This window comes from Loxodonta africana, chromosome 10, assembly GCF_030014295.1.
Source record: "Loxodonta africana isolate mLoxAfr1 chromosome 10, mLoxAfr1.hap2, whole genome shotgun sequence".
Classification (NCBI taxonomy): domain Eukaryota; kingdom Metazoa; phylum Chordata; class Mammalia; order Proboscidea; family Elephantidae; genus Loxodonta; species Loxodonta africana.
The window spans coordinates 4,158,325-4,182,173 of NC_087351.1; the positions used below are offsets into that span (position 1 = coordinate 4,158,325).

Consider the following 23,849-nt stretch of genomic DNA (forward strand, 5'->3'; position numbering starts at 1 on the left):
TTAGGACATTTCCAAATAAACAGAAATTAAGGGAATTCATAAAGACCAAATTAAACTTAACAAGAAATATTAATTTGGTGGTTTGGTTAGAGAACCAGCAACATCAGACAACAACCTGAGTCTAGGACACAGGACAACATCAGCCAGATACCACCCTAGGTAAATAACGCTCAATAATAAAGCTAAGAGTGAAACAGAAATGTCAATTGGTAATGATGACAATGTCAAAACAGTAAAAGGGGGAATAAATGGTATAGGTATAGAACTTTCAAAAGGAGAGGAAGTCAGGTGATATCAAGTAATAAAAACTGGTTAAAACATAGGGAGATAAGGGTAAATTTCAAGGTAATCACAAAGAAAGTTAACGAACTTACTCATCAAAATAAAAAAAGAAGAAAATCATAAACACCCAGCACATACAAGATCTGTAATAACAAAGAAAACACACAGCAAAAGGAACTGAGCACAGGAAAGTAAGACGAACAAAGAAAATGTCAGCACCACACACACACACACAAAAGCACAACAATATGACGAAAATAAACTCATACCTATCAATGATCACCCTGGCGGCAAAGTGTTTAAGAGTTCAGGCTGCTAACCAAAAGGTAAGCAGATCAAATCCACCAGCCGCTCCTTGGAAACTCTATGGGGCAGTTCTATTCTGGGTTGCTATGTCGGAATTGACTCATCAGCACACAACAACAGCATCGATGATCATATTGAATGTAAATGGCTTGAATGTACCTGTTAAGAGAAAGAGAGCGGCAGAATGGTTAAAAAACACAACCCCTCAATATGCTGTCTACAAGAGAAATACCTTAGAAAAAAGACGTAAATACATTAAATATCAAAAGATGGAAAAAAAATATATCAAGCACACAGTCACCAAAAAAGAGCAGGAGTGGCAAAATTTATCTCAGATGAAATAGATGTTAAGGCAAAATCAACTATAAAAAACAAGGAAGGACATAAAAAGGTTAAAGGGACAGTCTACCAAAACGACATAACCCTAATAAATATTTACACACCCAACGACAGGGCTCTGAAGTACGTACAACAAAATGTAACAGCATTGAAAACAGAAATAAACAGTTCCATGATATAGTAGGAGACTTCAACACACCACTCTCAGTAAATGATAGAACATCTAGAAAGAAACTCAGCAAAGATACAGAAGATCTGAAGGGGACAGTCAACCAACTTGACTCCATAGACATATACAGAACACTCATTCCTGCCAACAGCAGCAAAGCATGCATTCTTTTTCAAAGCACATGGAACATTCTCCAGATTAGGCCACATTTAAGCACAAAGCAAAGCTCAATAAAATCCAAAACATCGAAATAATACAAAGCATTCTCTCTAATCACAACACTGTAAAAATAGAAATCAATAACAAGAAGAGCAGGAAAACTGAATAGCACCTTGCTTAAAAACTACTAGGTAACAGAAGAAATCAAAGAGGGAATGAAAACAAAGTATAATCAAATGAGCATGAAAACACATCATACCAAGACCTTTGGGATACAGCAAAAACAGAGGTCAATTTATAGCAATAAATGCACAGAAAGGGCCAAGATCAAAACACTGGCCATACATCTCGAACAAGTAGAAACAGAACAGCAAAAGAAGCCCACAGGTACCAGAAGAAAATAAATAATAAAGATTAGAACAAAAATAAATGAAATAGGGAACAGAAAAAAAAATTGACAAGACCCAAGTTGCTTATTTCTGAAAAGATCAACAAAATCAACAAACCATTGGCCAAACTGACAAAAGAAAAACAGGAGAAAAAGCAAATAACCCAAATAAGAAATGAAATATGCACCATTACAACAGACCCAACTAAAATAAAAGAAATCATAACACAATACTATGAAAAATTCTACTCCAACAAATTTGAAAACCTAGAGAAAATGAACAAATTTCTAGAAACACACTACTTATTTAAAGTAACTCAAATTGAGTTAGAAAATATGAACAGATCCGTAACAAGAGAAGAGATTGAAGAGGTAATAAAATAAACTGTCAACAAAATAGAGTTGGGGCCTGGACAGCTTCACTGGAGAATTCTACCAAACATTCAGAAAAGAGTGTACTCCAGGTACTACTCAAACTATTTCAGAGCATAGTAAAGGAAGGAATTCTCCCAAATTCATTCTGAGAAGCCAGCATTACCCTGATACCAAAGCCAGGAAAAGATACCACACACACCAGAAAATTACAGGCCAGTATCTCTAACGAATATAGATGCCAAAATTCTCAGCAAAATTCTGGCAAATGAAATTCAGCTTCATATCAAAAAAAAAAAAAAATAATACACCACAACCAAGTGGGATTCATACCAGATAGACAGTGATGCTCCAATACATCTGTCAGTGTGTCGTGCTTTGGGGGCTTGTGTGATACTGGAAGCTCTGCCACTGGTATTCAGATACCAGCAGGGTCACCATGGCGGACAGGTTTCAGCTGAGCTTCCAGACTGAGACATACTAAGAAGAAGGACGTTCAGCATTTCTCAAGTTGAAAGAACTGAAGAAAAAATTCAAGCCTCGAGTTGCAATATTGAAGGTTTCTACAGGGAAAATATTAAATGACACAAGAATATAAAAAGAAGATGAAAGGAATACACAAAGTCACTATACCGAAAAGAATTGGTTGAAATTCAGCCATTTCAGGAGGTAGCATATGATCAAGAACCGATGGACTGAGGAAGAAGTCCAAGCTGTACTGAAGGCATTGGCAAAGAAAATGGCTTCAGGAATTGATGAAATACCAATGGAGATGTTTCAGCAAATGGATACAGCACTGGAAGTGCTTACTTGTCTATGCCAAGAAATTTGGAAGACAGCTACCTGGCCAACTGACTGGAAGGGATCGTATTTATGATTATTCCCAAGAAAGGTGATCGAACCGAATGAGGAAATTTTCAAACAATATCATTAATATCACAAGCAAGTAAAATTTTGCTGAAGATCATTCGAAAATGGCTGCAGCAGTACATTGACAGGGAACTGCCAGAAATTCAAGCCAATTCAGAAGAGGACGTGGAACCTGGGATATCATTGCTGGTGTCAGGTGAATCCTGGCTAAAAGCAGAGAATACTAGAAAGACGTTTACCTGTGTTTTATTGACTATACAAAGGCATTTAACTGTGTGGGTCATAACAAATTATGGATACCTTGCGAAGAATGGCACAGGACCAGGCAATGTTCCGTTCTGTTGTACACAGAGTTGCTATGAGTCAGAACCAACTCGACGGAACTTGACAACAACAACATAAAATGATGGTTCCATATTAGAAAGTAAATCAATATAATCCACCCATTTCTGGTTAAAAAAAAAAAAACTCTCAATAAAATAGGAATAGAAGGGAGATTCTTCAACATAATAAAGGGCATCTATACAAAACCAACAGCTAACATCATTCTTAACGGAGAGAGGCTGAAAGCATTTCCCCTGAGAACAGGAAAAAGACAAGGATGCCTTTTATCCCCATTCTTATTTAACATTGTGCTGGAAATCCTAAGTAGATTAATAAGGAAGAAAAATAAATGGCACCCAAATTGAAAAGGAAGAAGTAAAACTATCCCTTTTTGCAGATGTTGTGCTATAAATAGAGGACCCTGAAGATTCCACAAGAGAACTACTGGAACTAATAGGTTCAGCAGAGTAGCAGGATACAAGATCGACATAAAAAAAGTCAGTTGAATTCCTGTACAACAACGAAGAGAACTTTGAAAAGGATATCAGAAAAACAATACCATTTATATTAGCCCCTGAAAAGATAAAATATGTGGTAATAAATCTAACCATAGATGTAAAAGGCCTATACAAAGAATACTATAAAACACTGCTACAAGAAACAAAGAGAGACCTATATAAATCAAAAAACACACCATGCTCATGGACAGGAAGACTCAACTTGTGAAAATGTCAATTTTACCAAAAAGTGATCTACAGGTATAATACAATCCCAATCCAAATACCAACACCATTATTTAATGGCATGTAAAAACTAATCACCAACTTTATATGGAAAGGAAAGAGGCCACAAAGAAGCAAAGCATTATTGGAGAAAAAGAAAGTAGGAGGCCTCACACTACCTGATTTCAGAACCTACTATACAGCTACAGTAGTCATAACAGCCTGGTACAATGACAGACACGTAGACCACTGGAATGAAATTGAGAACCCATCCAATAAATCCATCCAGTTATGGTCAGCTGATCTTTGACAAATAACCAAAGTTCATTAAATGGGGGAAAGATAGTCTTTGTAACAAATAATACAGGCAAAACTGGATGTTCCTCTGTAAAAAAAATAAACAGAGCCCATACCTCACACCATACACAAAAACTGACTCAAAATGAATGAAAGACCTAAATATAAAACCTAAAATGATAAAGACCTTGAAAGAAAAAATAGGGACAATTCTAGGGGCCCTAATATGCAGCATAAATACAGTACAAACAGTAACTAACAATGCACAAACACCAGGAAATAGGCTAGGTAACTGGGAGCTCCTAAAAACTAAACACTTATGCTCATCAAAAGACTTCAGTAAAAGAGTAGAAAGAGAACCTACATACTGGGAAAAAAATTTTGGGCTACGTCTTATCCTATAAGGATCTAATCTCTAAAATCTCTAAAATACTTCAATGCCTCAACAACAAAAAGACAAATAATCCAATTAAAATATTGGCAAAGGATATGAACAGACATTTCACTGAAGACATTCAAGTGGCTAACGGCTCAAGATCATTAGCCTTAGAGAAATGTAAATCAAAACTGCAGTGAAATACCATCTCACCACTACATCAAATATTGGAGAGGTTATGGGGAGATGGGAACTCTCATACAGTATGCGCTGCTGGTGGGGATGTAAAATGGTACAACCACTGTGGAAAACTATATGGCACCTCCTTAAAAAGCTAGAAATAGAAATACCATACGATCCAGCAATCCCAATCCTGGGAATATATTTTAGGGAAATAAGAGCCATCACATGAATAGGCATATGCACACCCATGTTCACTACAGCATTATTCACAATAACAAAAATTTGGGAACAACCTAAGTGCCCATCAGCAGATGAGTGGATAAACAAACTATGGTACATACTGTAGTGTGATAGATCACTTTCGTGTGGCCTTTCTAGCCGTGATCTTGTAACAGCCGTCCTCATGATTGGGTGGGACTGTGTGATAGGGTAATTGTGGCCCACCAAAAGGATTGGTCAGTTTTGCCATCCTTCTGGGTTTGAAATGATCTACCCCAGAGAAAGGAAAAGAGAAGGTCCCCCATCACCAAGGAAGAACAATCAGGAGCCCGCGTGCCATTTAGACCTGGGATCCCTGTGCTGAGAAGTTCCTGGAAGCAGGATACTGAGAGAGAGAGTCAATGAGCTGTAATCCCGAAGGTGGTGAGAAGCAGTGGCATGAGAGACCCAAGAGCAGGAGATGGCACAGAGAGAGAAAGGTGAGTGCCTTTGGGCAGAGGCCTACAGCCAGAGATTGGTCCTGTCCTATCTGGAGGAAAGGAGAATGAAGAAAACCAGAGACACAAGAAAAATATTAGTGCAAAGGACTAAAGGACCGCATAAACCAGAACTTCCACAAGCCTGAGCCCAGAGGAACTAGATGGTGCCCGGCTATCACCACTGAAGGCTCTGACAGGGATCATAATAGAGAGTCCCAGACAGAGTGGGAGTAAAATGTAGAACAAAATTCAAACACACACAAAAAAGTAGACCAGCCTTACTGGTCTGACAGAGACTGGAGGAACCCCTGAAACTATGGACCCTGGACAGTCTGCTAAATCGGAACTGAAGCAACTCCTGAAGTCTACCTTTCAGCCAAAGACTAGACAGGCCTACAAAACAAACAATAACACACGTGAGGAATGTCCTTCTTCGTTCAATCAAGCATGCTAGACCAAATGGGCAACACCTGCCCAAAAGCAAAAACGAGAAGGCAGAAAGGGACAGGAAAACCGGAGGAATGGACATGGGGAATGGGTGGCGGGGGGGTGGAGAGAGAAAGGGGGAGAGTGCTAACACAATGTGGGAATTGCAACCAATGTCACAAAACAATTTGTGTATAAATTTTTGAATAAGAAACTGATTTACTCTGTAAACTTTTCACCTAAAGCACAGTAAAATTAAAAAAAAATAAACTCTTGTTTATGAGCCTAAGGCATATGCAGTACATTTTAGCAGCAGCATTGTTTATAATAATAAAATACTGGAGACAACCTGTATGTTCACTAGTAAATTTGTTAAATTAATTGTGGTTTAGTTGTTGAATGAAATTTTATAAAACAGAAAATTATTGAACTACACTTACATTCATCAACATGGATGAATCTCATGAATGTAGTATTAAATAAAAGGCAAGTCACAGAGAAATGCATGGAATGATTCTGTTTAAATAAAGGTCACAACAGGCAAAACTAAAGTATATTATTTAGAGACGTATAAGCAATTAAACAAAATAAAACCAAAGATATGATTATCACAAAATTCAGAATAGTCGTTAACTTTTGGGACTGAGGGAGGGACTTGTGATCAGGGAGTGGCATGTGGGAAGATTTTAAATAACTGCCAATGCTTTATGTTTAGGCCATTGTGGTCGTTTCATGGGTGTTTGCGTTGCTATTTTTTTTTCAGGTACATATATGTATGTGTGAGTACTTTCAGCAGCCTAAAAGGGAAGGTCTGAAATAAAAAAAACACAAAATGGACTGTAATATCACAGTAAGCAAAAGTTGTGGTTGCCAAATGGGCTATTGAGATACTTCCATTAAATCTTAGAATTTTAAAAGTGTAGAAAGGGCTCTTTATGGAAAAAGATGAGAAGGAATGGAGAAAGAATTCTTCAAGAATCTTTTTTTTTTTTCCCTGCTAGAATGACCTTCTCTTAAAAATATAAGGTTTTTAATAATAACAAGATAGTTATTCCCAGGGCAAGTGATTTCCATTTTGCCAATTACTGAGAGAGGACAGAACACATGCCTAACTTTGTATAATGGCTCTTACTTGTGTGACTTTAGACAAATTACTAACCTTCTGCCAAATAAGGATTATATAATAGGACCTATCTTATGAGGAAATTCAATGAGATAGTATGTGTAAAGGTCTTAGAATAGTGCTCAAAAAACCTTAGTTGCTGTTATTACAGTGATGGTTGTAGCAAATTTCATGTCCTACGTGAAATATCTTTGGCTCTTTGGAGCATCAGGGAGTTGGTAATCAGAGTTGTAGTTACTTTTTATACCTCTGAAGACATGTAATATAACAATTCTAATTTTCACCTATTAAAAGTTATGCCTCTGATATGGCTGTCCCTTTACTCGTATTGGAAACCCTGGTGGCGTAGTGGTTAAGAGCTACAGCTGCTGACCAAAAAGGGTTGGCAGCTCACATCCACCAAGTGCTCCTTGGAAATTCTATGGGGCAGTTCTACTCCGTCCTATAGGGTTGCTGTGTGTTGGAATCAACTCAGTGGCAACGGGTTTGGTTTTATTTGGTTTTACTCATGTTAGGAGTCCTTGATGACACAAATGGTTAAGAGCTCGGCTGCTAAAGGAACGGTAGGCTGTTCGAGTCTACTCAGAAGCCTCAAATAAAGGCCTGGTGATCTAACTCCAAAAAATCAGCCACAAACAACCCTGTGGAGCACAGTTCTATTCAGACACACTTGGAGCCATCATTAGTCAAAATGGACTTGACAGCAGCTGGTTCACTTTTTGGTTTTTTACTTATATTTTAGTACTTTCCTTTTTATATTGTGGATGTAGTATCAATTCAGTGGGTATGCCACATGGAACCAATTTCAGGAGAACTAGGCTGTTTTGTTTCTGTCCTGACTTACTTTTGGCAAGTGGACTTAAGATTTTGCCCTTGAAAGATGACTATGAGTTCCTTTTGAAAAGATAACTGAGGTGCTTTAATTTATTAAGTCCTGCAAAACAATTTTGATCCATTCAACATAAAAATGTGCACTTTGGTCCATTTAACATAAAAATGTGCACTGTTACATTTATTTGGTATGACTTTTATAGATAGAAAGAAGTTAATATAGCAAGCTTTGAGTGATTGATTCAAGGAAAACATTTTAATACTCAGAAAAGTTTCTCAAACCCTAATTATCTGAAATTAATCTTATTTAGGTTATTTTTCTGATAAACTAATGAAGGAAGCAAGTTTGAGTTAAAGCAAATGCTAGCATTTCTTCTTCGCTGAAAAGTATATGGAAATTCTTGGCCTCTAGAGGATGTGTTAAGCATTAATTTATTTCAAGTTTTGAGTTGCTTTGTAGACAGATAATATAACCTGTTTACTCTGTAAGCAGGAAATATAAAAGGTAGTAGTAGTAGTGTGTGGAAGTAGAAGTGACTACAAATGTGGATTTTTTCCTGTGGCATAGCTGGGAACTTCTCCACTTCATCTGGCAGCACAGTACGGACATTATTCCACAACAGAGGTGCTCCTCCGGGCCGGTGTGAGTAGGGATGCCAGAACTAAAGTGGACCGGACACCATTACACATGGCAGCTTCTGAGGGCCATGCCAGGATAGTTGAGGTGTTGCTTAAGGTATGTTTTTTCTCTTTGCTCTTTGCTTTTGAAAATAAGCCCCTAACGCTTTTATGGTTTTATAAAAGAGAGAAGAGAGCTAGTTTCATTGAATGTCTACTTAGTGTTTTTCCTATGTTCTTCATTTTGTGTGTGTGTGTGTGTGTAAGTCCATCAAATGAAAATTATCTTAAAGTTTTCCTTTGTCGGTGGTGGGAGGGGGGGTGTTCCTTTACGTATAGTCTTAGTTAAATGAACAATTGATGTTTTAGACCTTGAGGCACTCTATGGTAAGGGGCTACAGCTTTGTGTTCTGCACTTTTGACTGTACTCAGTATACTGTTAAAATGCTCATGGAAGGTAACATTAGGACTGAATGATTGATAAACAAATGGGAATTTTTCTGTAGTCATCTAAGTGCCAAAGAGTTATATAGAAAACTGTGAAATGGAGAGTGTTAGATTTAGACGCTATTCGTCATCCTTTTTATGCTGGAATCTAGATCAGTGCTATCCAAAAGAAATAGGTTGTAAGCCACAAGTGCAAATCACGCGTAATTCTAAATTTTCTAGTATCATATCTACATTTAAAAAAGTAACTTTAATATTATATTTAATTTAACCCAATATGTGCAAAGTATTATCATTTCAACATAATATAAAAATTATTAATGAGATATTTTACCCTTTTGCTGCTACTAAGTCTTCTTTGGAACTCAGCGTGTATTTACACTTACAGCCCATCCCTATTCAGACTATTACATTTCAAGTGCTTAATAAGCACATGTGTCTGGTGGCTACTATATTGGACAAGCCTACCCCTAGATGATAGCTCCCTTTTAATGCCTTCTGTTGAACTGGTTTTGAAAGCAAAGGATATATTTGTATAAATGAGGAACAAGGTAAACAGCTCCTTTAACAGCGTTAAAAAAGAGTTTGGAGGACTACTTATATTTTTCCTTCCCTTCTGATGCCTTTTTAGCCCTTCATGCCCATAGCTGGATATTGAAAAAAATAATTGCTGGCTTCCTATGAAATTAGAAGGAAAGCAGTTAGGAAAGTCAGCATGATAGAAAAATGATTGACAGATGGGTGGTGGTGATTTCTGGAATTTATGGATTATTTAACACAAAGAAATGAATAGTTTATGTTGGTAGCAAATTTTTGCTTTGAAGCTTAGTGGCTAGTATTTTCAAATGAGAAATTCATTATATTTCATATTTTAGCAATCTCTTATTTTGAAATAATTTTGTAGCATGGTGCTGATGTCAATGCGAAGGACATGCTGAAGATGACAGCTCTACACTGGGCCACAGAGCACAATCATCAAGAGGTGGTGGAGCTTTTAATCAAATATGGTGCTGATGTACACACACAAAGTAAATTTTGTAAAACTGCATTTGATATTTCAATAGACAATGGGAATGAAGATTTAGCAGAGATACTACAGGTAACTTTTGGCTTTTAACTTAAGAAAATCAACAAAAGGAAGGTTTTATTTATGGCTTTCTGTCCTGTGGATAAGTTGAATTATTTAACTTCAAGCTTTTCATTTTGAACTTAGTTGCTTTGGATAGGTCTTTTCCTCTTTTACTTTGTCTTTGTTCATTACCGTTCACACTTATGAGTATATAACCACAGTATTTTTTTTTTTTCCTATTATTCATTGTTATATTCCTCAGTGCCTAGTACAGTGATAGATAACAGGTAAAAAAGAACCAACAAACAAAAACAAACCCATTACTGCCAAGTCAGTTCTGACTCATGGCCATGCCGTGTGTTGCAGAGTAGAACTGCTCCATCAGGTTTTCTTTCTTTTTTTTAATTTTATCGTTGTTGAGAATATATACAGTAAAACATATAACAATTAAACAGTTTCTACATGTACCATTTAATGATATTGATTACATTCTTCAAGTTGTGCAACCATTCTCACGCTCTTTTTCTGAATTGTTCCTCCCTTATGACATAAATTCATGGTCCCCTAAGGTTCCTATCTAATCTTTCAAGTTGCTGTTGCCAGTTTGATCCTATATAGATAGTTCCTTTGTTGTGAGGTGCTGTCAAGTTGGTTCTGACCCACAGTGACCCTATGTACAATAGAACAAAACACTGCCCTGTCCTGCACCATCCTCACAATTGTCATGCTTCAGCCCATCATTGCAGCCATTGTGTCAGTCCATCTCATTGAGGGTCTTAGTATTTTGCGTTGACCCTCTACTCTACGAAGCCTGATGTCCTTCTCCGGGAACTGGTCCCTGCTGATAACATGTCCAAAGTACATGAGATGAAATCTAGCCATCCTTGCTTCTAATGAACATTCTGGCTGTACTTCCTCTATTGACAGATTTGTTCTTGCAGTCCGTGGTGTATTCAGTATTCTTTGCCAACACCATAATTCAAAGACTTCGATTCTTCTTCAGTGTTCCTTATTCATTATCCAGCTTTCACATGCATAGAAGGCAATTGAAAACACCATGGCTTGGGTTAAAAAAAAAAAACCCATTGCTGTCGAGTCAATTCCGACTCATAGTGACCCTATATAGGACAGAGTAGAACTGCCTGGTAGGGTTTCCAAGGAGCTCCTGGTGGATTCAAACTGCCAACCTTTTGGTTAGCAGCCAAACTCTTAACCACTAGGCTACCAGGTTTCCATGGCTTGGGTTAGGCACATATTAATCTTCAAAGTGATATCTTTGCTTTTTAACACTTTAGAGAGATCTTTTGCAGCAGATGTGCCCAATGCAATGTGTCATTTGTTTCTTGACTGCTGCTTCCGTGGGTGTTGATTGTAGATCCAAGTAAAATGAAATCCTTGACAACTTCGGTCTTTTCTCCATTTATAATGATGTGGCTTGTTGGTCCAGTTGTGAGATTTTTGTTTTCTTTATGTTGAGGTGTAATCCATAATGAAGGCTGTGATCTTTGATCTTCATCAAAAAGTGCTTCAAGTCCTCTTCACTTTCAGCAAGTAAGGTTGTGTCATCTGTACTTCTCAGGTTATTAATGAGTCTTCCTCCAATCCTGATGCCATGTTCCTCTTCATATAGTCCAACTTCTCAGATAATCTGCTCAGCATACAGAATGAATGAGTATGGTGAAAAGATACAACCCTGACACACACCTTTCCTGATTTTAATCCACATGGTATCCCCTTGTTCTGTTCAAACAACTGCCTCTTGGTCAAAGTACAGGTTCTTCATGAGTGCAATTAAGTGTTCTGGAATTCCCATTCTTTAAAATGTTATCCATAATTTCTTATGGTCCACACAGTTGAATGCCTTTACGTAGTGAGTAAATCACAGGTAAACATCTTTCTGGAAACCCTGGTGGTGTAATAGTTAAGTACTACAGCTGCCAACCAAAAGGTCAGCAGTTCTGATCCACCAGGTGCTCCTTGGAAGCTCTATGGGGCAGTTCTTCTCTTCCTGTTAGGTCGCTATGAGTCGAAATCGACTCAACGGCAGTAAGTTTGGTTTGGTTTTGGGAAACATCTATCTGGTATTCTCTGCTTTCAGTCAAGGTCCATCTGACATCAGCAATGATATCCCTGTCCCAAGTCCTCTTCTAATCCGACTTGAATTTCCGACAGTTCCCTGTCCATATACTGCTGCAACCACTTTTGAATGATCTTCAGCCAAATTTTACTTGCGTGTAGTATATTGTTGATAATTTCCTCATTCTGTTGGATTACCTTTCTTTGGAATGGGTGCAAATATAAATCTCTTCCAGTCGACTGGCCAGATAGCTGTCTTCCAAATTTCTTGGCATAGACTAGTGAGCACTTCAGCATTGCATCCGTTTACTGAAACATCTCAATTCATATTCTGTCAATTTCTGAAGCCTGTTTTTTTCCAGTGCCTTCAGTGCAGCTTGGACCTCTTCCTTCAGTTCTTCAGTTCTTCAGTTCTTGATCAGATGCTACCTCCTGAAGTGGTTGAACGTCGACCAGTTCTTTGTGGTATAGTGACATTGTGTATTCCTTCCATCTCATTTTGATGCTTCCAGCATTGTTTGGTATTTTCCCTCTAGAATCCTTCAATATTGCAACTTAAGGGTTGAATTTTTTCTTCAATTCTTTCAGGTTGAGAAATGCTGAGTGTGTTCTTCGCTTTTGGTTTTCTATCTCCAGATCTTTGCATGTTTCATTATAATACTTTACTTTGTCTTTTCGAGCCAACCCATGAAATCTTCTGTTCAGTTCTTTTGCTTCATTATTTCTCTTTTCGCTTTAGCTACTCTGTGTTCAAGAGCAGGTTTCAGAGTCTCTTCTGACATCCATTGTGGTCTTTTTCTTTCTTTCCTGCCCTTTTAATGACCTCTTTCTTTCTTCATGTATGATGTCCTTGATGTCATTCCACAAGTCATCTGGTCTTTGGTCATTAGTGTTCAGTGCATCAAATCTATCCTTGAGATGGTCTCTAAATTCAGGTGGGATATACTCATGGTTGTACATTGGCTTTCATGGACTTGTTCTGATATTCTTCAGCTTCAGCTTAACTTGCATATGAGCAATTGATGGTCCATTCCACAGTTGGCCCCTGGCCTTTTCTGACTGATGATATTGAGCTTTTCCATCATCTGTTTTCACAGATGTAGTCGATTTGATTCCTGTGTATTCCATCTGGTGATGTCCACTTGTATACTCACCATTTATGTTGGTGACAAAAAGTATTTGCAATGAAGAAGTCGTTGTTCTTGCAAAATTCTGTCATGTGATCTCCCCGTCGTTTCTGTCACCAAGGCCATATTTTCTAACTACCAATTCCTTCTTCTTTGTTTCCTACTTTCTCATTCCAGTCACCAGTAATTATCAGTGCATCTTGATTGCATGTTTGATCAATTTCAGACTTCAGAAGTTGGTAAGAACCTTCAATGTCTTCATCTTTGGCCTTAGTGGTTGGTGCATAGATTTGCACAATAGCTGTATTAACTGGTCTTCCTTGTAGGCGTATGGACGTTATCCTATTAGTGACATTGTTAGGTCTCGAAATGTTCTTTTTGACGATGATTGTGACACCATTCCCAATCTGTCATTCCTGGCATAGTAGACCATATGATTGCCTGATTAAGAACGGCCAGTACCAGTCCATTTCAGTTCACTAATGCCTAGAATATTGATTTTTTTGTGTTCATTTCATTTTTGACAGTTTCCAATTTTCCTGGATTCATACTTTGTACATTCCATATTCCTGTTATTAATGGATGGTTGCAGCTGTTTCTTCTCATTTTGAGTTCCGCCACATCAGCAAATGAAGGTCCTGAGAGCTTGACTCCATCTACGTCTTTAGGAGGCAGCTTTGAGGAGGCAGCTCTTCCCCAGTTGTATTTTGAGTGCCTTTCAACCTGAGTGCCTCATCTTCCAGCACTATATCAGACAGTGTTCTGCTGCTATTCATAAGGTTTTCACTGGCTAATTTTTTTTCAGAAGTAGACTGCCAGGTCCTTCTTCCTAGTCTGTCTTAGTCTGAAAGCTCAGCTGAAACCTGTCCACCATCAATGAATCTGCTGGTGTTTGAATGCTGGTGGCATAGCTTCCAGCTTCACAGCAGCTTGCAAGCCCCCACAGTACAACAAACTGACAGATGGTTGGGGGAGATAGTTCTTATAAGAGCATAATGCTCAAGGCAGACATTTTTTTTTTTACTAGTTAGACTAAACTATTGTTTCATATAACCACAGTGTTTTAATGTAGCATCGGAAGATTAGATAAAGTGATTACTCGGCATGTTTTAAGTTCCTAAATTCCTCTTCTAGATATTTGATTCTATTAGGTATTTTGTTGCATTATTTGGATCTCATACGGGTTTTTCAAAATCTCTTACACTTTCTTTAAAAAATATTTTTTTAGCGAACATGATAATATCCATTAAGTGAGTGATGCAGCCTTTATCGTTCGTTTCTTTTATTTATCACCATTCTCAAAGGTCTGTTTGCAACCATAGTTATTTCTAGTTTTAAGCAGATTTTTCTAGTAACCAACATTATTTCTCTTTTCTTTGGTTAGGCGACATTGATGTAAATTATCTTCTTTACTTACTGTCTCTTCTTTCCTATCTTCTTGTTTCCCTTCTCAGTGGAACTCTTCCTCCCTCAGACCATTTGACTGCATTGAACTTTACCTAATTGCTTAAAAGATGCTCTGTGTTCAAGATAATGAATTTTGCCATGTCTCTTCTCATTCTTTTACTCCTAGGAGTGTAGTTTGGGGGCTGGGATTGAAGATAGGGAACAGTAATTGGGAAGATTTGCCTTATATATGTTATGTAATGCTGAATATAGCAGAGAGGAAATAGCTTGATCATTGTATTTCTGTAACCACAGGGTGGCAGAATATCTTTCAATGTACAGTACATCTCTGTTCTTTATAGCCTTTCAGATACCCATTTCTGCTCCCATGGAATGTTGCTGCTTTACCAGATAGAGGAACTCAGGATGTAAATTCGTAACTGCAGTTTAGCACTATGCTCTCAGTAGACCATGAGGAAAGGTGTCCATTTTGTATTAGATGCTTCCTCTTAAATTAGAGAACGTTCTTTTTCATGTGTATATACTACATTGAGAATCTGTGCTATACGTGCTGGTTATAACTCTGAAACCATTGTGGTGACTTGTCCTCTAGATTGCAATGCAGAACCAAATCAACACAAACCCAGAGAGTCCCGACACTGTGACGATACATGCTGCAACACCACAGTTTATCATCGGACCTGGAGGGGTGGTGAACCTAACAGGTCTGGTATCTTCAGAAAATTCATCCAAGGCAACAGGTATTGAGATGCATATAGGGTAGCTGTTGGACAGTTGTTATGCTTTTAGTAGGCATTCATCCTTTTTAAGAAAGGACTGTTGGAGAATGAGGGTAAGATTATATCAGCTGCGTTGGTCTTCTTTGTATCATTGGCAGAAACAAACTTTTTTGAGACAAAATAATCTAAAGAAGGAGAATATTGCAAACACACTGCAATATTATCTTTCAAAAACTAATGCTTTCCAAGCTTGTTTTTTTATAAAACAAATACTATCCAAGCTTCATGTAAGAGCTGAATAAAATAGAGCATCAGGAGTAAGCATTTCATTAAACGCCTTAAAAATTCAAACCTATTTTTTTCTTTTCTCATAGATGAAACGGGTGTATCTGCTGTTCAGTTTGGAAACTCATCTACATCAGTGTTAGCTACGTTAGCTGCCTTAGCTGAAGCATCTGCTCCATTGTCTAATTCTTCAGAAACTCCAGGTTAGAAAATCAAGTCAAATATGTACATTAGAAGTTGCAGATTCCAATACTTAGAAAGGCTGGGCAGACTATGTGGGCAAGGTCGAGATTATGTTTGGTGGAGAGCGTGGGGAAGTGCAGGGAGGCACATGCTACTTGCCTGTAGTGGGTTATAGCCGTGCACCTGGTTTATCAGATTCTCTCTTTTCAAGGGAAGCTGGAAACCTATATTTTAAAATATTAAATCTTGGTATTAAATGTTGGCCACTAACTGAAATTAAAAAAGAAACTTGTGGCTCACAGAAAACATATCCATGTGTCCAAATTGGCCCTTTTGAATTAATAAAGTAGATAATATATATGAAGTTCCTCTCTTTTTCTTAACTTTTAATTTATGGTAGTTAGAATCACATAGAATCTTAGTGACAGAACCAGGAAATAGCCTACCAAAACCACCATTAAAGGAACATCTGTTAAATGATGACCCCCCCCGACCCCCCCAAAAAAAACATTGCCATCGAGTTGATTCCAACTCATAGCAACCCTGTTGGAAGCGTAGAACTGCCTCTTAGGGTTTCCAAGCAGCACCTGGTGGATTTGAACTGCTGACCTTTTGGTTAGCAGCCGTAGCTCTTAACCGCTGTGCCACCACGGTTTCCAAATAATGACCAGCAGTATGAATTAATAGCTGCTGTTTTTTTTTTTTTTTTGTAGACAGGGATTTCCTTTATACTTAACCAAAATACTTATTTTTTAAAATTAAAATTTTATTTTATTGTGGTAAAGTATATATAACATAAAATTTGCCATTTTAACCATTTTTAAGAATACAACTCAGTAGCATTAATTATATTCACAATATTGTATAACCATCACCATTCTTTATTTTTAAAACTGTCTGATTGCCCCAAACAGAAATCTCATACTCGTTAAGCAGTAATTCCCCATTCCTCTCTACTTCCAACCTCTAGTAACCTCTAATATACTTTTTGTCTCTGAATTTACCTATTCTAAGTGGAATCTTACAATATTTGTCCTTTTGTGTCTGGTTTATTTTACTCAGCATGTTTTCAAAGTTCATCCATTGCATAGCATGTATCAGAACTTCATTTTACTTTTATGGCCAAATAATCCTCCATTGCATGTGTATATCACTTTTTGTTTATCCGTTCATCTGTTGATAAACACTTGGGTCGTTTCCACCTTTTGACAGTTGTGAATAATGCTGCAGTGAATATTGGCGTACAGGTGTCATTTGAGTCCCGGTTTTCAATGCTTTTTTGAGTATATACGTAGAAGTGAAATTCCTGGGTTTTTTGGGAATTCTGTGTTAAAGTTTTTGAGGAACCACCACCAAACTGTTTTCCACAGTGGTGACACCATTTTACATTTCCACCAGTAATGCCCAAGAGCCCCAGTTGCTCCACATCCTCACCAAGACTTTTTTTTTTTTTTTTTCTTTTAATGATAGCAATACTAGTACATGTAAAGTAGTATCTCGTTTTGGTTTTGAATTATATATTCAAAATGACTAACGTTGACTGTCTAGTCATGCACTTATTGATAATTTGCATATCTTCTTTGGAGAAATGTCTAATAAGTTCTTTGCCCTTTTTAAAATTGGGTTGTCTTAAGTTGTAGGACTTCTTTGTATATTCTGGTATTTTCCATTCTGTAGGTTGTCTGTTTACGTTCTTCATGATGTCCTTTGATGCATAAAAGTTTTTAATTTGGATAAGGTCCAGTTTATCTCTTTTTTCTTGTTGCTTGTCCTTTTGGTGTCATTTCTAAGAATCCATTGCCAAATTTAAGGCCATCAAGATTTACCCATATGTTTTCTTCTAAGAATTCCATGGTTTTAGCTCTTGTAGTTAGGTCATTGATCCCTTTTGAGTTAATTTTTATATATGGTGCAAGGTAAGTGCCCAACTTCATTCTTTTGTGTGTTAAAATCCAGTTATTCTAGTACTATTTGTTGAAGAGACTATTCTTTCCCCATTGAATGGACTTGGCACGCTTGTCGAAAATCAAGTGGCCATAGACAGATGTATGGGTGTATTTCTGGACCCTTAGTTCTATTCCATTGGTCTGTATGTCTACCTGATGCCACTACCACACTGTTTGATTGTTGTAGCTTTAAAGTGTGTTTTAAAATTGGGAAGTGTTAGTCCTCCAACTTTACTGTTTTTCAAGATTGCGTTAGCTGTTCAGGGCACTTTGCAAATTTAATTCCATGTGAACTTGAAGATTGGCTTTTCCGTTTCTGCAAAAATGGCTATTGGAATTTTGATAGGAATTTTGTTGAATCTGTAGATCACTTTAGGTAGTATTGATATCTTAACAGTATTAAGCCTTTAGTCCATGAGCGTGGAATGTGTCTTTCCATTTATTTAAATTCTCTTTAATTTTTTTCAAGGAGTCCTGCTGGTGCTTTGATTAAGCACTTGGCTGCAAACTGAAAGGTTGGTGGCTCGAACCCACCAACCGCTTTGCAGGAGAAAGATGTGACAGTCTGTTTCTGTAAAGATTACAGCCTTGAAAATCTTACGGGGCAGCTGTCCTCTTTCCTGTAGGGCCTCTATGAGTCAGAGTCAGTTGAGTTGCAGTGGATATTTGGTTTTCTAAGATGCTATTGTAAATGGAGTTATTTTCTTAATTTCCTTTTTGTGTTGTTCATTCCTGATGTATAGAAACACAGTTGTGTGTTTATCTTCTACCCTGCAACTTTGCTGAATTCGTTGATTAGTTCTAGCTTTCTTGTGGATTCTTTGAGGTTTTCTATGTATAGCATCATGTCATCTGCAAACAGATGTAGTATTACTTCCTTTCTGATTTGGAAGCCTTCTATTTTCATTCCTAATTGTTCTGGCTAGAACTTCCAGTATAATGTTGTTGAATAACAGTGGTGAAAGTAGCCATCCTTGTCTTGTTCTTGATCTTATAGGAAAGCTTTCAGTCTTTCACTCTTGAGTATATCAACTGTGGATTTTCCATAAATGCCCTCTATCAGGCTGAAGAAATTCCGTAATGAAATACTTCTTGCTATAATTATTATGTAAGTAAAAACTAAAATTTATTCAGGAAATTAAATTAAATTAAAAAACTTCAATAAAATGTTCATTTTAATACAGTTCTTAAGCCATTATATTTGGATCAATTCTTCAGTCTTCCTTATGCTTTTCATGCTTCCAGCTTTCACATGCATTTGAGGTGATTAAAAGCACAATGGCTTGGGTCAGGCACACCTTACTCAGCAAGGGGACATCTTTGCTTTTCAACACCTGAAAGAGGTCTTTTGCAGCCGATTTGCCCAGTGCAATGTGTCTTTGATTTCTTGACTGCTGCTTCCAAGGCTGTTGATTGTGAATCCAAGTAAAATGAAGTCTTTGACAACCTCAGTCTTTTCTCTGTTTATCAGGATGTTGCTTATTGGTCCAGTTGTGAGGATTTTTATTTTATTTTATGTTGAGGTGTAGTCCATACTGAAGGCTGTGGTCTTTTATCTTCATCAGTAAGTGCTTTAAGTCCCCTTCACTTTTAGCAAGCAAGGTTGTGTCATCTGCATAACACAGGTTGTTAATGAGTCTTCCACCAATCCTAATGCCTTATTCTTCTTCATATAGTCCAGCTTCTCAGATTATTTGCTCAGCATGCAAATTAAATAGATATGGTAAAAGGATACAACCCTAACCTATACCTTTCCTGACTTTAAACCATGCAGTGTCCCCTTGTTCTGTTCGAACGACTGCCTCCTGATTCATGTACAGATTCCTCATGAGCAGAAGTAAGTGTTCTGGAATTCCCATTCTCTGCAGTGTTATCCGTAACTTTTTTTATGATCCACACAGTTGAATGCCTTAGCATAGTCAGTAAAATACAGGTAAACATCTTTCTGGTATTCTCTGTTTTCAGCCAGAGTTCATCTGATATCAGCAATGATATCCCTGGTTCCACGACCTCTTCTAAATCCAACTTGAATTTCTGGCAGTTCCCTGTGGTTATACTGCTGCAGCCACTTTTGAATAATCTTCAGCAAAGTTGTGCTTCCATGTGATATTGGTGATATTGTTCAACAATTTGGTCATTCAGCTGGATCACCTTTCCTGGGAATAGGCATAAATATTGATCTCTTCCAGTTGGTTGGCCAGGTAGCTGTCTTCCAAATTTCTTGGCATAAACGAGTGAGTACCTTTCCACAGATGTACTCAGTTTGATTCCTGTGTATTCCATCTGGTGAGGTCGATGTGTATAGCTGCCATTTATCTAGGTGAAAAAAGGTATTTGCAGTGACGAAGTCGTTGGTCTTGTGAAAGTCAATCATGTGATCTCTGGGATCATTTCTATCACCAAGGCCATATTTTCCAACTACAAATCCTTCTTTGTTTCCAACTTTAACATCATCAGTGCATCCTGATTGTATGTTTGATCAATTTCAGATGGCAGAAGTTGGTAAAAATCTTCAATTTCTTCAACTTTGGCCTTAGTGGTTAGTACATAACTTTGAATAATAGTTGTCTTAACTGGTCTTCCTTGCGGGCGTGTGGATATTATCCTATCGCTGACAGTGTTGTACTTCAGAATAGATCTCGAAATACTCTTTTTGACGATGAATGCAACATCATTCCTCTTCAAGCTGTTGTTCCTGGTGTAGTAGACCATATGATTATCTGATTCAAAATGACAGTAGCAGTCCATTTCAGCTCACTGATGTGCCTAGGACATCGATGTTCATGTGTTCCATTTCATTTTTGATGATTTCCAATTTTCCTAGATTCATACTTCGTGTTCCAGGTTTCGATTATTAAAGGATGTTTGCAGCTGTTTCTTCTCATTTCGAGTTATGCCACATCAGCAAATGAAGGATCTGAAAGCTTGACTCCATCCACGTCATTAAGGTCGACTCTACTTTAAGGAGGCAGTCCTTCCCCAGTCATGTTTTGAGTCCCTTCCAACCTGAGGGGCTCGTCTTCCGGCACTGTGTTAATGTTCTGCTGCTCTTCATAAGGTTTTCACTGGCTGATTCTTTTCAGAAGTAGACCATTGCTGGGTCCTTCTTCCTAGTCTGTCTTGGTCTTGAAGGGACATCTAGGGCTAAGGAAATATAATGAGACCCTCATTTTTCATCTGATGAAATTGAGGTTTATGTATAATAAAACACTCCTGGATACCAAACAGCTAGAATGTACCTACAGATGGACTTTTTTTATTTTTTGGTACTTTAGCTGAAGGTTTACAGAGCTAACTAGTTGCTCATTAAACAATTATATACATATTGTTTTGTGGCATTGGTTGCCAACCCAACAACATAACACTCTCCCCTTCTCAACCTTGGGTTCCCCATTACCAGCTTTCCTGTCCCCTCCTGCCTTCTCATCCTTGCCCTGAGCTGGCGTGCCCATATAGTCTTCTTTTCTTTTATGGACCTGTTTAATCTTTGGCTGAAGGGTTAACCCCAGGAGTGACTTCATTCCTGAGTCATAAGGTGTCCAGGGACCATACTCTTAGGGTTTCTCCAGTCCCTGTCAGACCAGTAATCTGGTCTTTTTGTTTTTTGTGAGTTAAAATTTTGTTCTACATATTTCTGCAGCTCTGTCCTGGACCCTCTATTGTGATTCCTTTTAAGACCCCCGGTGCTACTCACCAAAGTAGAATGTAGAACATTTTCTTTATAAACTATGTTATGGCAGTTGAGCTAGATGTTCCCCAAGACGATGGTCCCCACAGCCCTCAGCCCAGTAATTCGATCCCTCAGGGAGTGTGGATGTGTCTACACAGCATCCATGATCTTGCCTTGGACAAGTTGTGCCAGCCTCCCCAATAATGTGTACTGCCTTACCCTTCACCAAAGTTACTAATTATTTATTGTCTATTTAGTATTTTTCCCTCCCATAGTTCCCGTCCCTCGTATCCATCAAAGATTGTTTATTTTTCTGTGTAAACCTTTTCATGATTTTTATAGTAGTGATCTCATACAATATTTGTACTTTTGTGATTGACTTATTTCACTCAGCATAATGCCCTCCAGTCATCCACTTGTAAGATGCTTCGCAGATTCATCATTGTTTTTTATTGATACGTAGCATTCCATATTGTGTGTGTATCATAGTTTGTTTATCCATTCGTCTGTTGATGGGCACCTAGGTTGTTTCCATCTTTTTGCTATTGTGAACAAAGCTGCAGTGAACATGGTGTGCATATGTCTATTTGTGTGATGGCTATTATTTCTGTAGGGTATATTCCTAGGAGTGGGATTGCTGGATCATATATTTCTATTTCTAGCTTTTTAAGGAAGCGCCATATCGTTTTCCAAAATGGTTGTACCATTTTGCATTCCCACCAGCAGTGCGTATGAGTTCCAATCTCCCCGCAGCCTTTCCAACATTTGTTATTTTCTGGGTTTTTTTTTTATTCATTCACACCTGTAATGCTGGGGTGAGATGGCATTTCATTGTGATTTTGGTTTGTATTTCTCTAATAGCTAGTGATCACGAGCATTTCCTCATGTATCTGTTACCACTTGAATGTCTTCTTTGATGAAGTGTCTGTTCATATCTTTTGCCAATTTTTTATTGGATTATTTGTCTTTTTGTTGTAAAGGTGTTGGATTTTCATATAGGATTTAGAGATTAGACCTTTGTCAGATATGTCATAGCCAAAATTTTTTTTCCCAGTCTGTAGTTTCTCTTTTTACTCTTTCGATGAATTCTTTTGATAAGTATAAGTGTTTAATTTTTAGAAGATCCCAGTTACCTAGCCTATCTTCTGGTGTTTATGTATAGTTAATTATGGTTTATGTCCTATTAATGCTGTATTTTAGGGCCTTTTTTTTTTTTTTTAGTGTTGATCCTATTTTTTCTGCTATGATCTTTATAGTTTTTGGTTTTATATTTAGGTCTTTGATCCATTTTGAATTAGTTTTTGTGTATGGTGTGAGGTATGGGTCCTGTTTCAATTTTTTACATGTGGACATCCAGTTTTCCCATCACCATTTGTTAAAAATCCTATCTTTTCCCCATTTGGTGGACTTAGAGACTTTGTCGAAGATTAGCTGACCATAGGTGGGTGGATTTACATCTGGCTTTTCCATTGGTCAGTGTGTCTGCTGTTGTACCGGTACCAGCCTTTTTTGACTACCATAGCTGTATAGTAGGTCTTGAGGTCTGGTAGTGCAAATTCCCCTACTTTATTCTTTTTCAAGAGTGCTTTACTGATCTGGGGCTTCTACCCTTTCCATATAAAGTTAATGATTAGTTTTTCCATCTCGTTAAAGAGTGCTGTTGGTGTTTGGATCAAGGTTGCATTGTATTTGTAGATCACTTTTGGTAGAATTGACATTTTCACAATGTTAAGTCTACCTGTCCATGAATGTGGTATGTTTTCCTGCTTGTGTAGTTCTCTTTTGGTTTCTTGCAGTACTGTTTTATAGTTTTCTTTGTATAGGTTTTTTACATCCCTGGTTAGATTTATTAACTATTTTATTTTTTTTATAAATGGTATTGTTTCCCTGATTTCCTTTTAGTCATTTTTTTGTTGGTGTATAGGAATTCAGCAGATTTTTGTATGTTTATTTTGTATCCTGCTATTCTGCTGAATCTTCCTACTAGTTCCAATAGTTTTCTCATGGAGTCTTTTGTGTTTTCTCTGTATCACGTCATCCACAAATGGTGACAGTTGTACTTCTTCTTTATCAATTTGGATGCCCTTTATTTATTTATTTTTCTTGCCTATTGCGTTAGCTAGGACTTCTAGCACAATGTTAAATAGGAGTGGTGTTGAAGGGCTTCCTTGTCTTGTTACTGTTCTCAAGGGGAATGTTTTCACCCTCTCTCCATTAAGAATGATGTTTTCTGTTGTTTTTGTATAACCCAGTGCATGCCCTTTATTATGTTGAGGAATTTCCCTTCATACCTATTTTATTTAGTGTTTTTATTAGGAATGGGTGTTGGACTTTATCAAATGCCTGTTCTGCATCAATTGAGATAATCATATGATTTTTTTCTTTTATTTATGTGATGGATTATGTTGATTGATTTTCTAAAGTTGAACAATCTTTG

The 23,849-nt window shown here is 37.5% G+C and overlaps 1 protein-coding gene across 8 annotated transcripts in view; it reads left to right on the forward strand.

Annotated features, from left to right (window-relative positions):
• Positions 1-23,849, forward strand: part of GABPB1 (GA binding protein transcription factor subunit beta 1) — a 100,006-nt gene that overhangs the window by 42,729 nt on the left and 33,428 nt on the right. For 6 of the 8 annotated variants that reach the window (XM_023539054.2, XM_003420158.4, XM_023539053.2 and 3 more), the window contains exons 3-6: positions 8,434-8,601; positions 9,835-10,029; positions 15,202-15,349; positions 15,703-15,816. In XM_023539054.2, the coding sequence (XP_023394822.1) occupies positions 8,434-8,601; positions 9,835-10,029; positions 15,202-15,349; positions 15,703-15,816 (625 nt within the window). The remainder of the gene's footprint in view (positions 1-8,433; positions 8,602-9,834; positions 10,030-15,201; positions 15,350-15,702; positions 15,817-23,849) is intronic. The other 2 variants (XM_064291983.1, XM_064291982.1) reach the window with 1 other exon arrangement.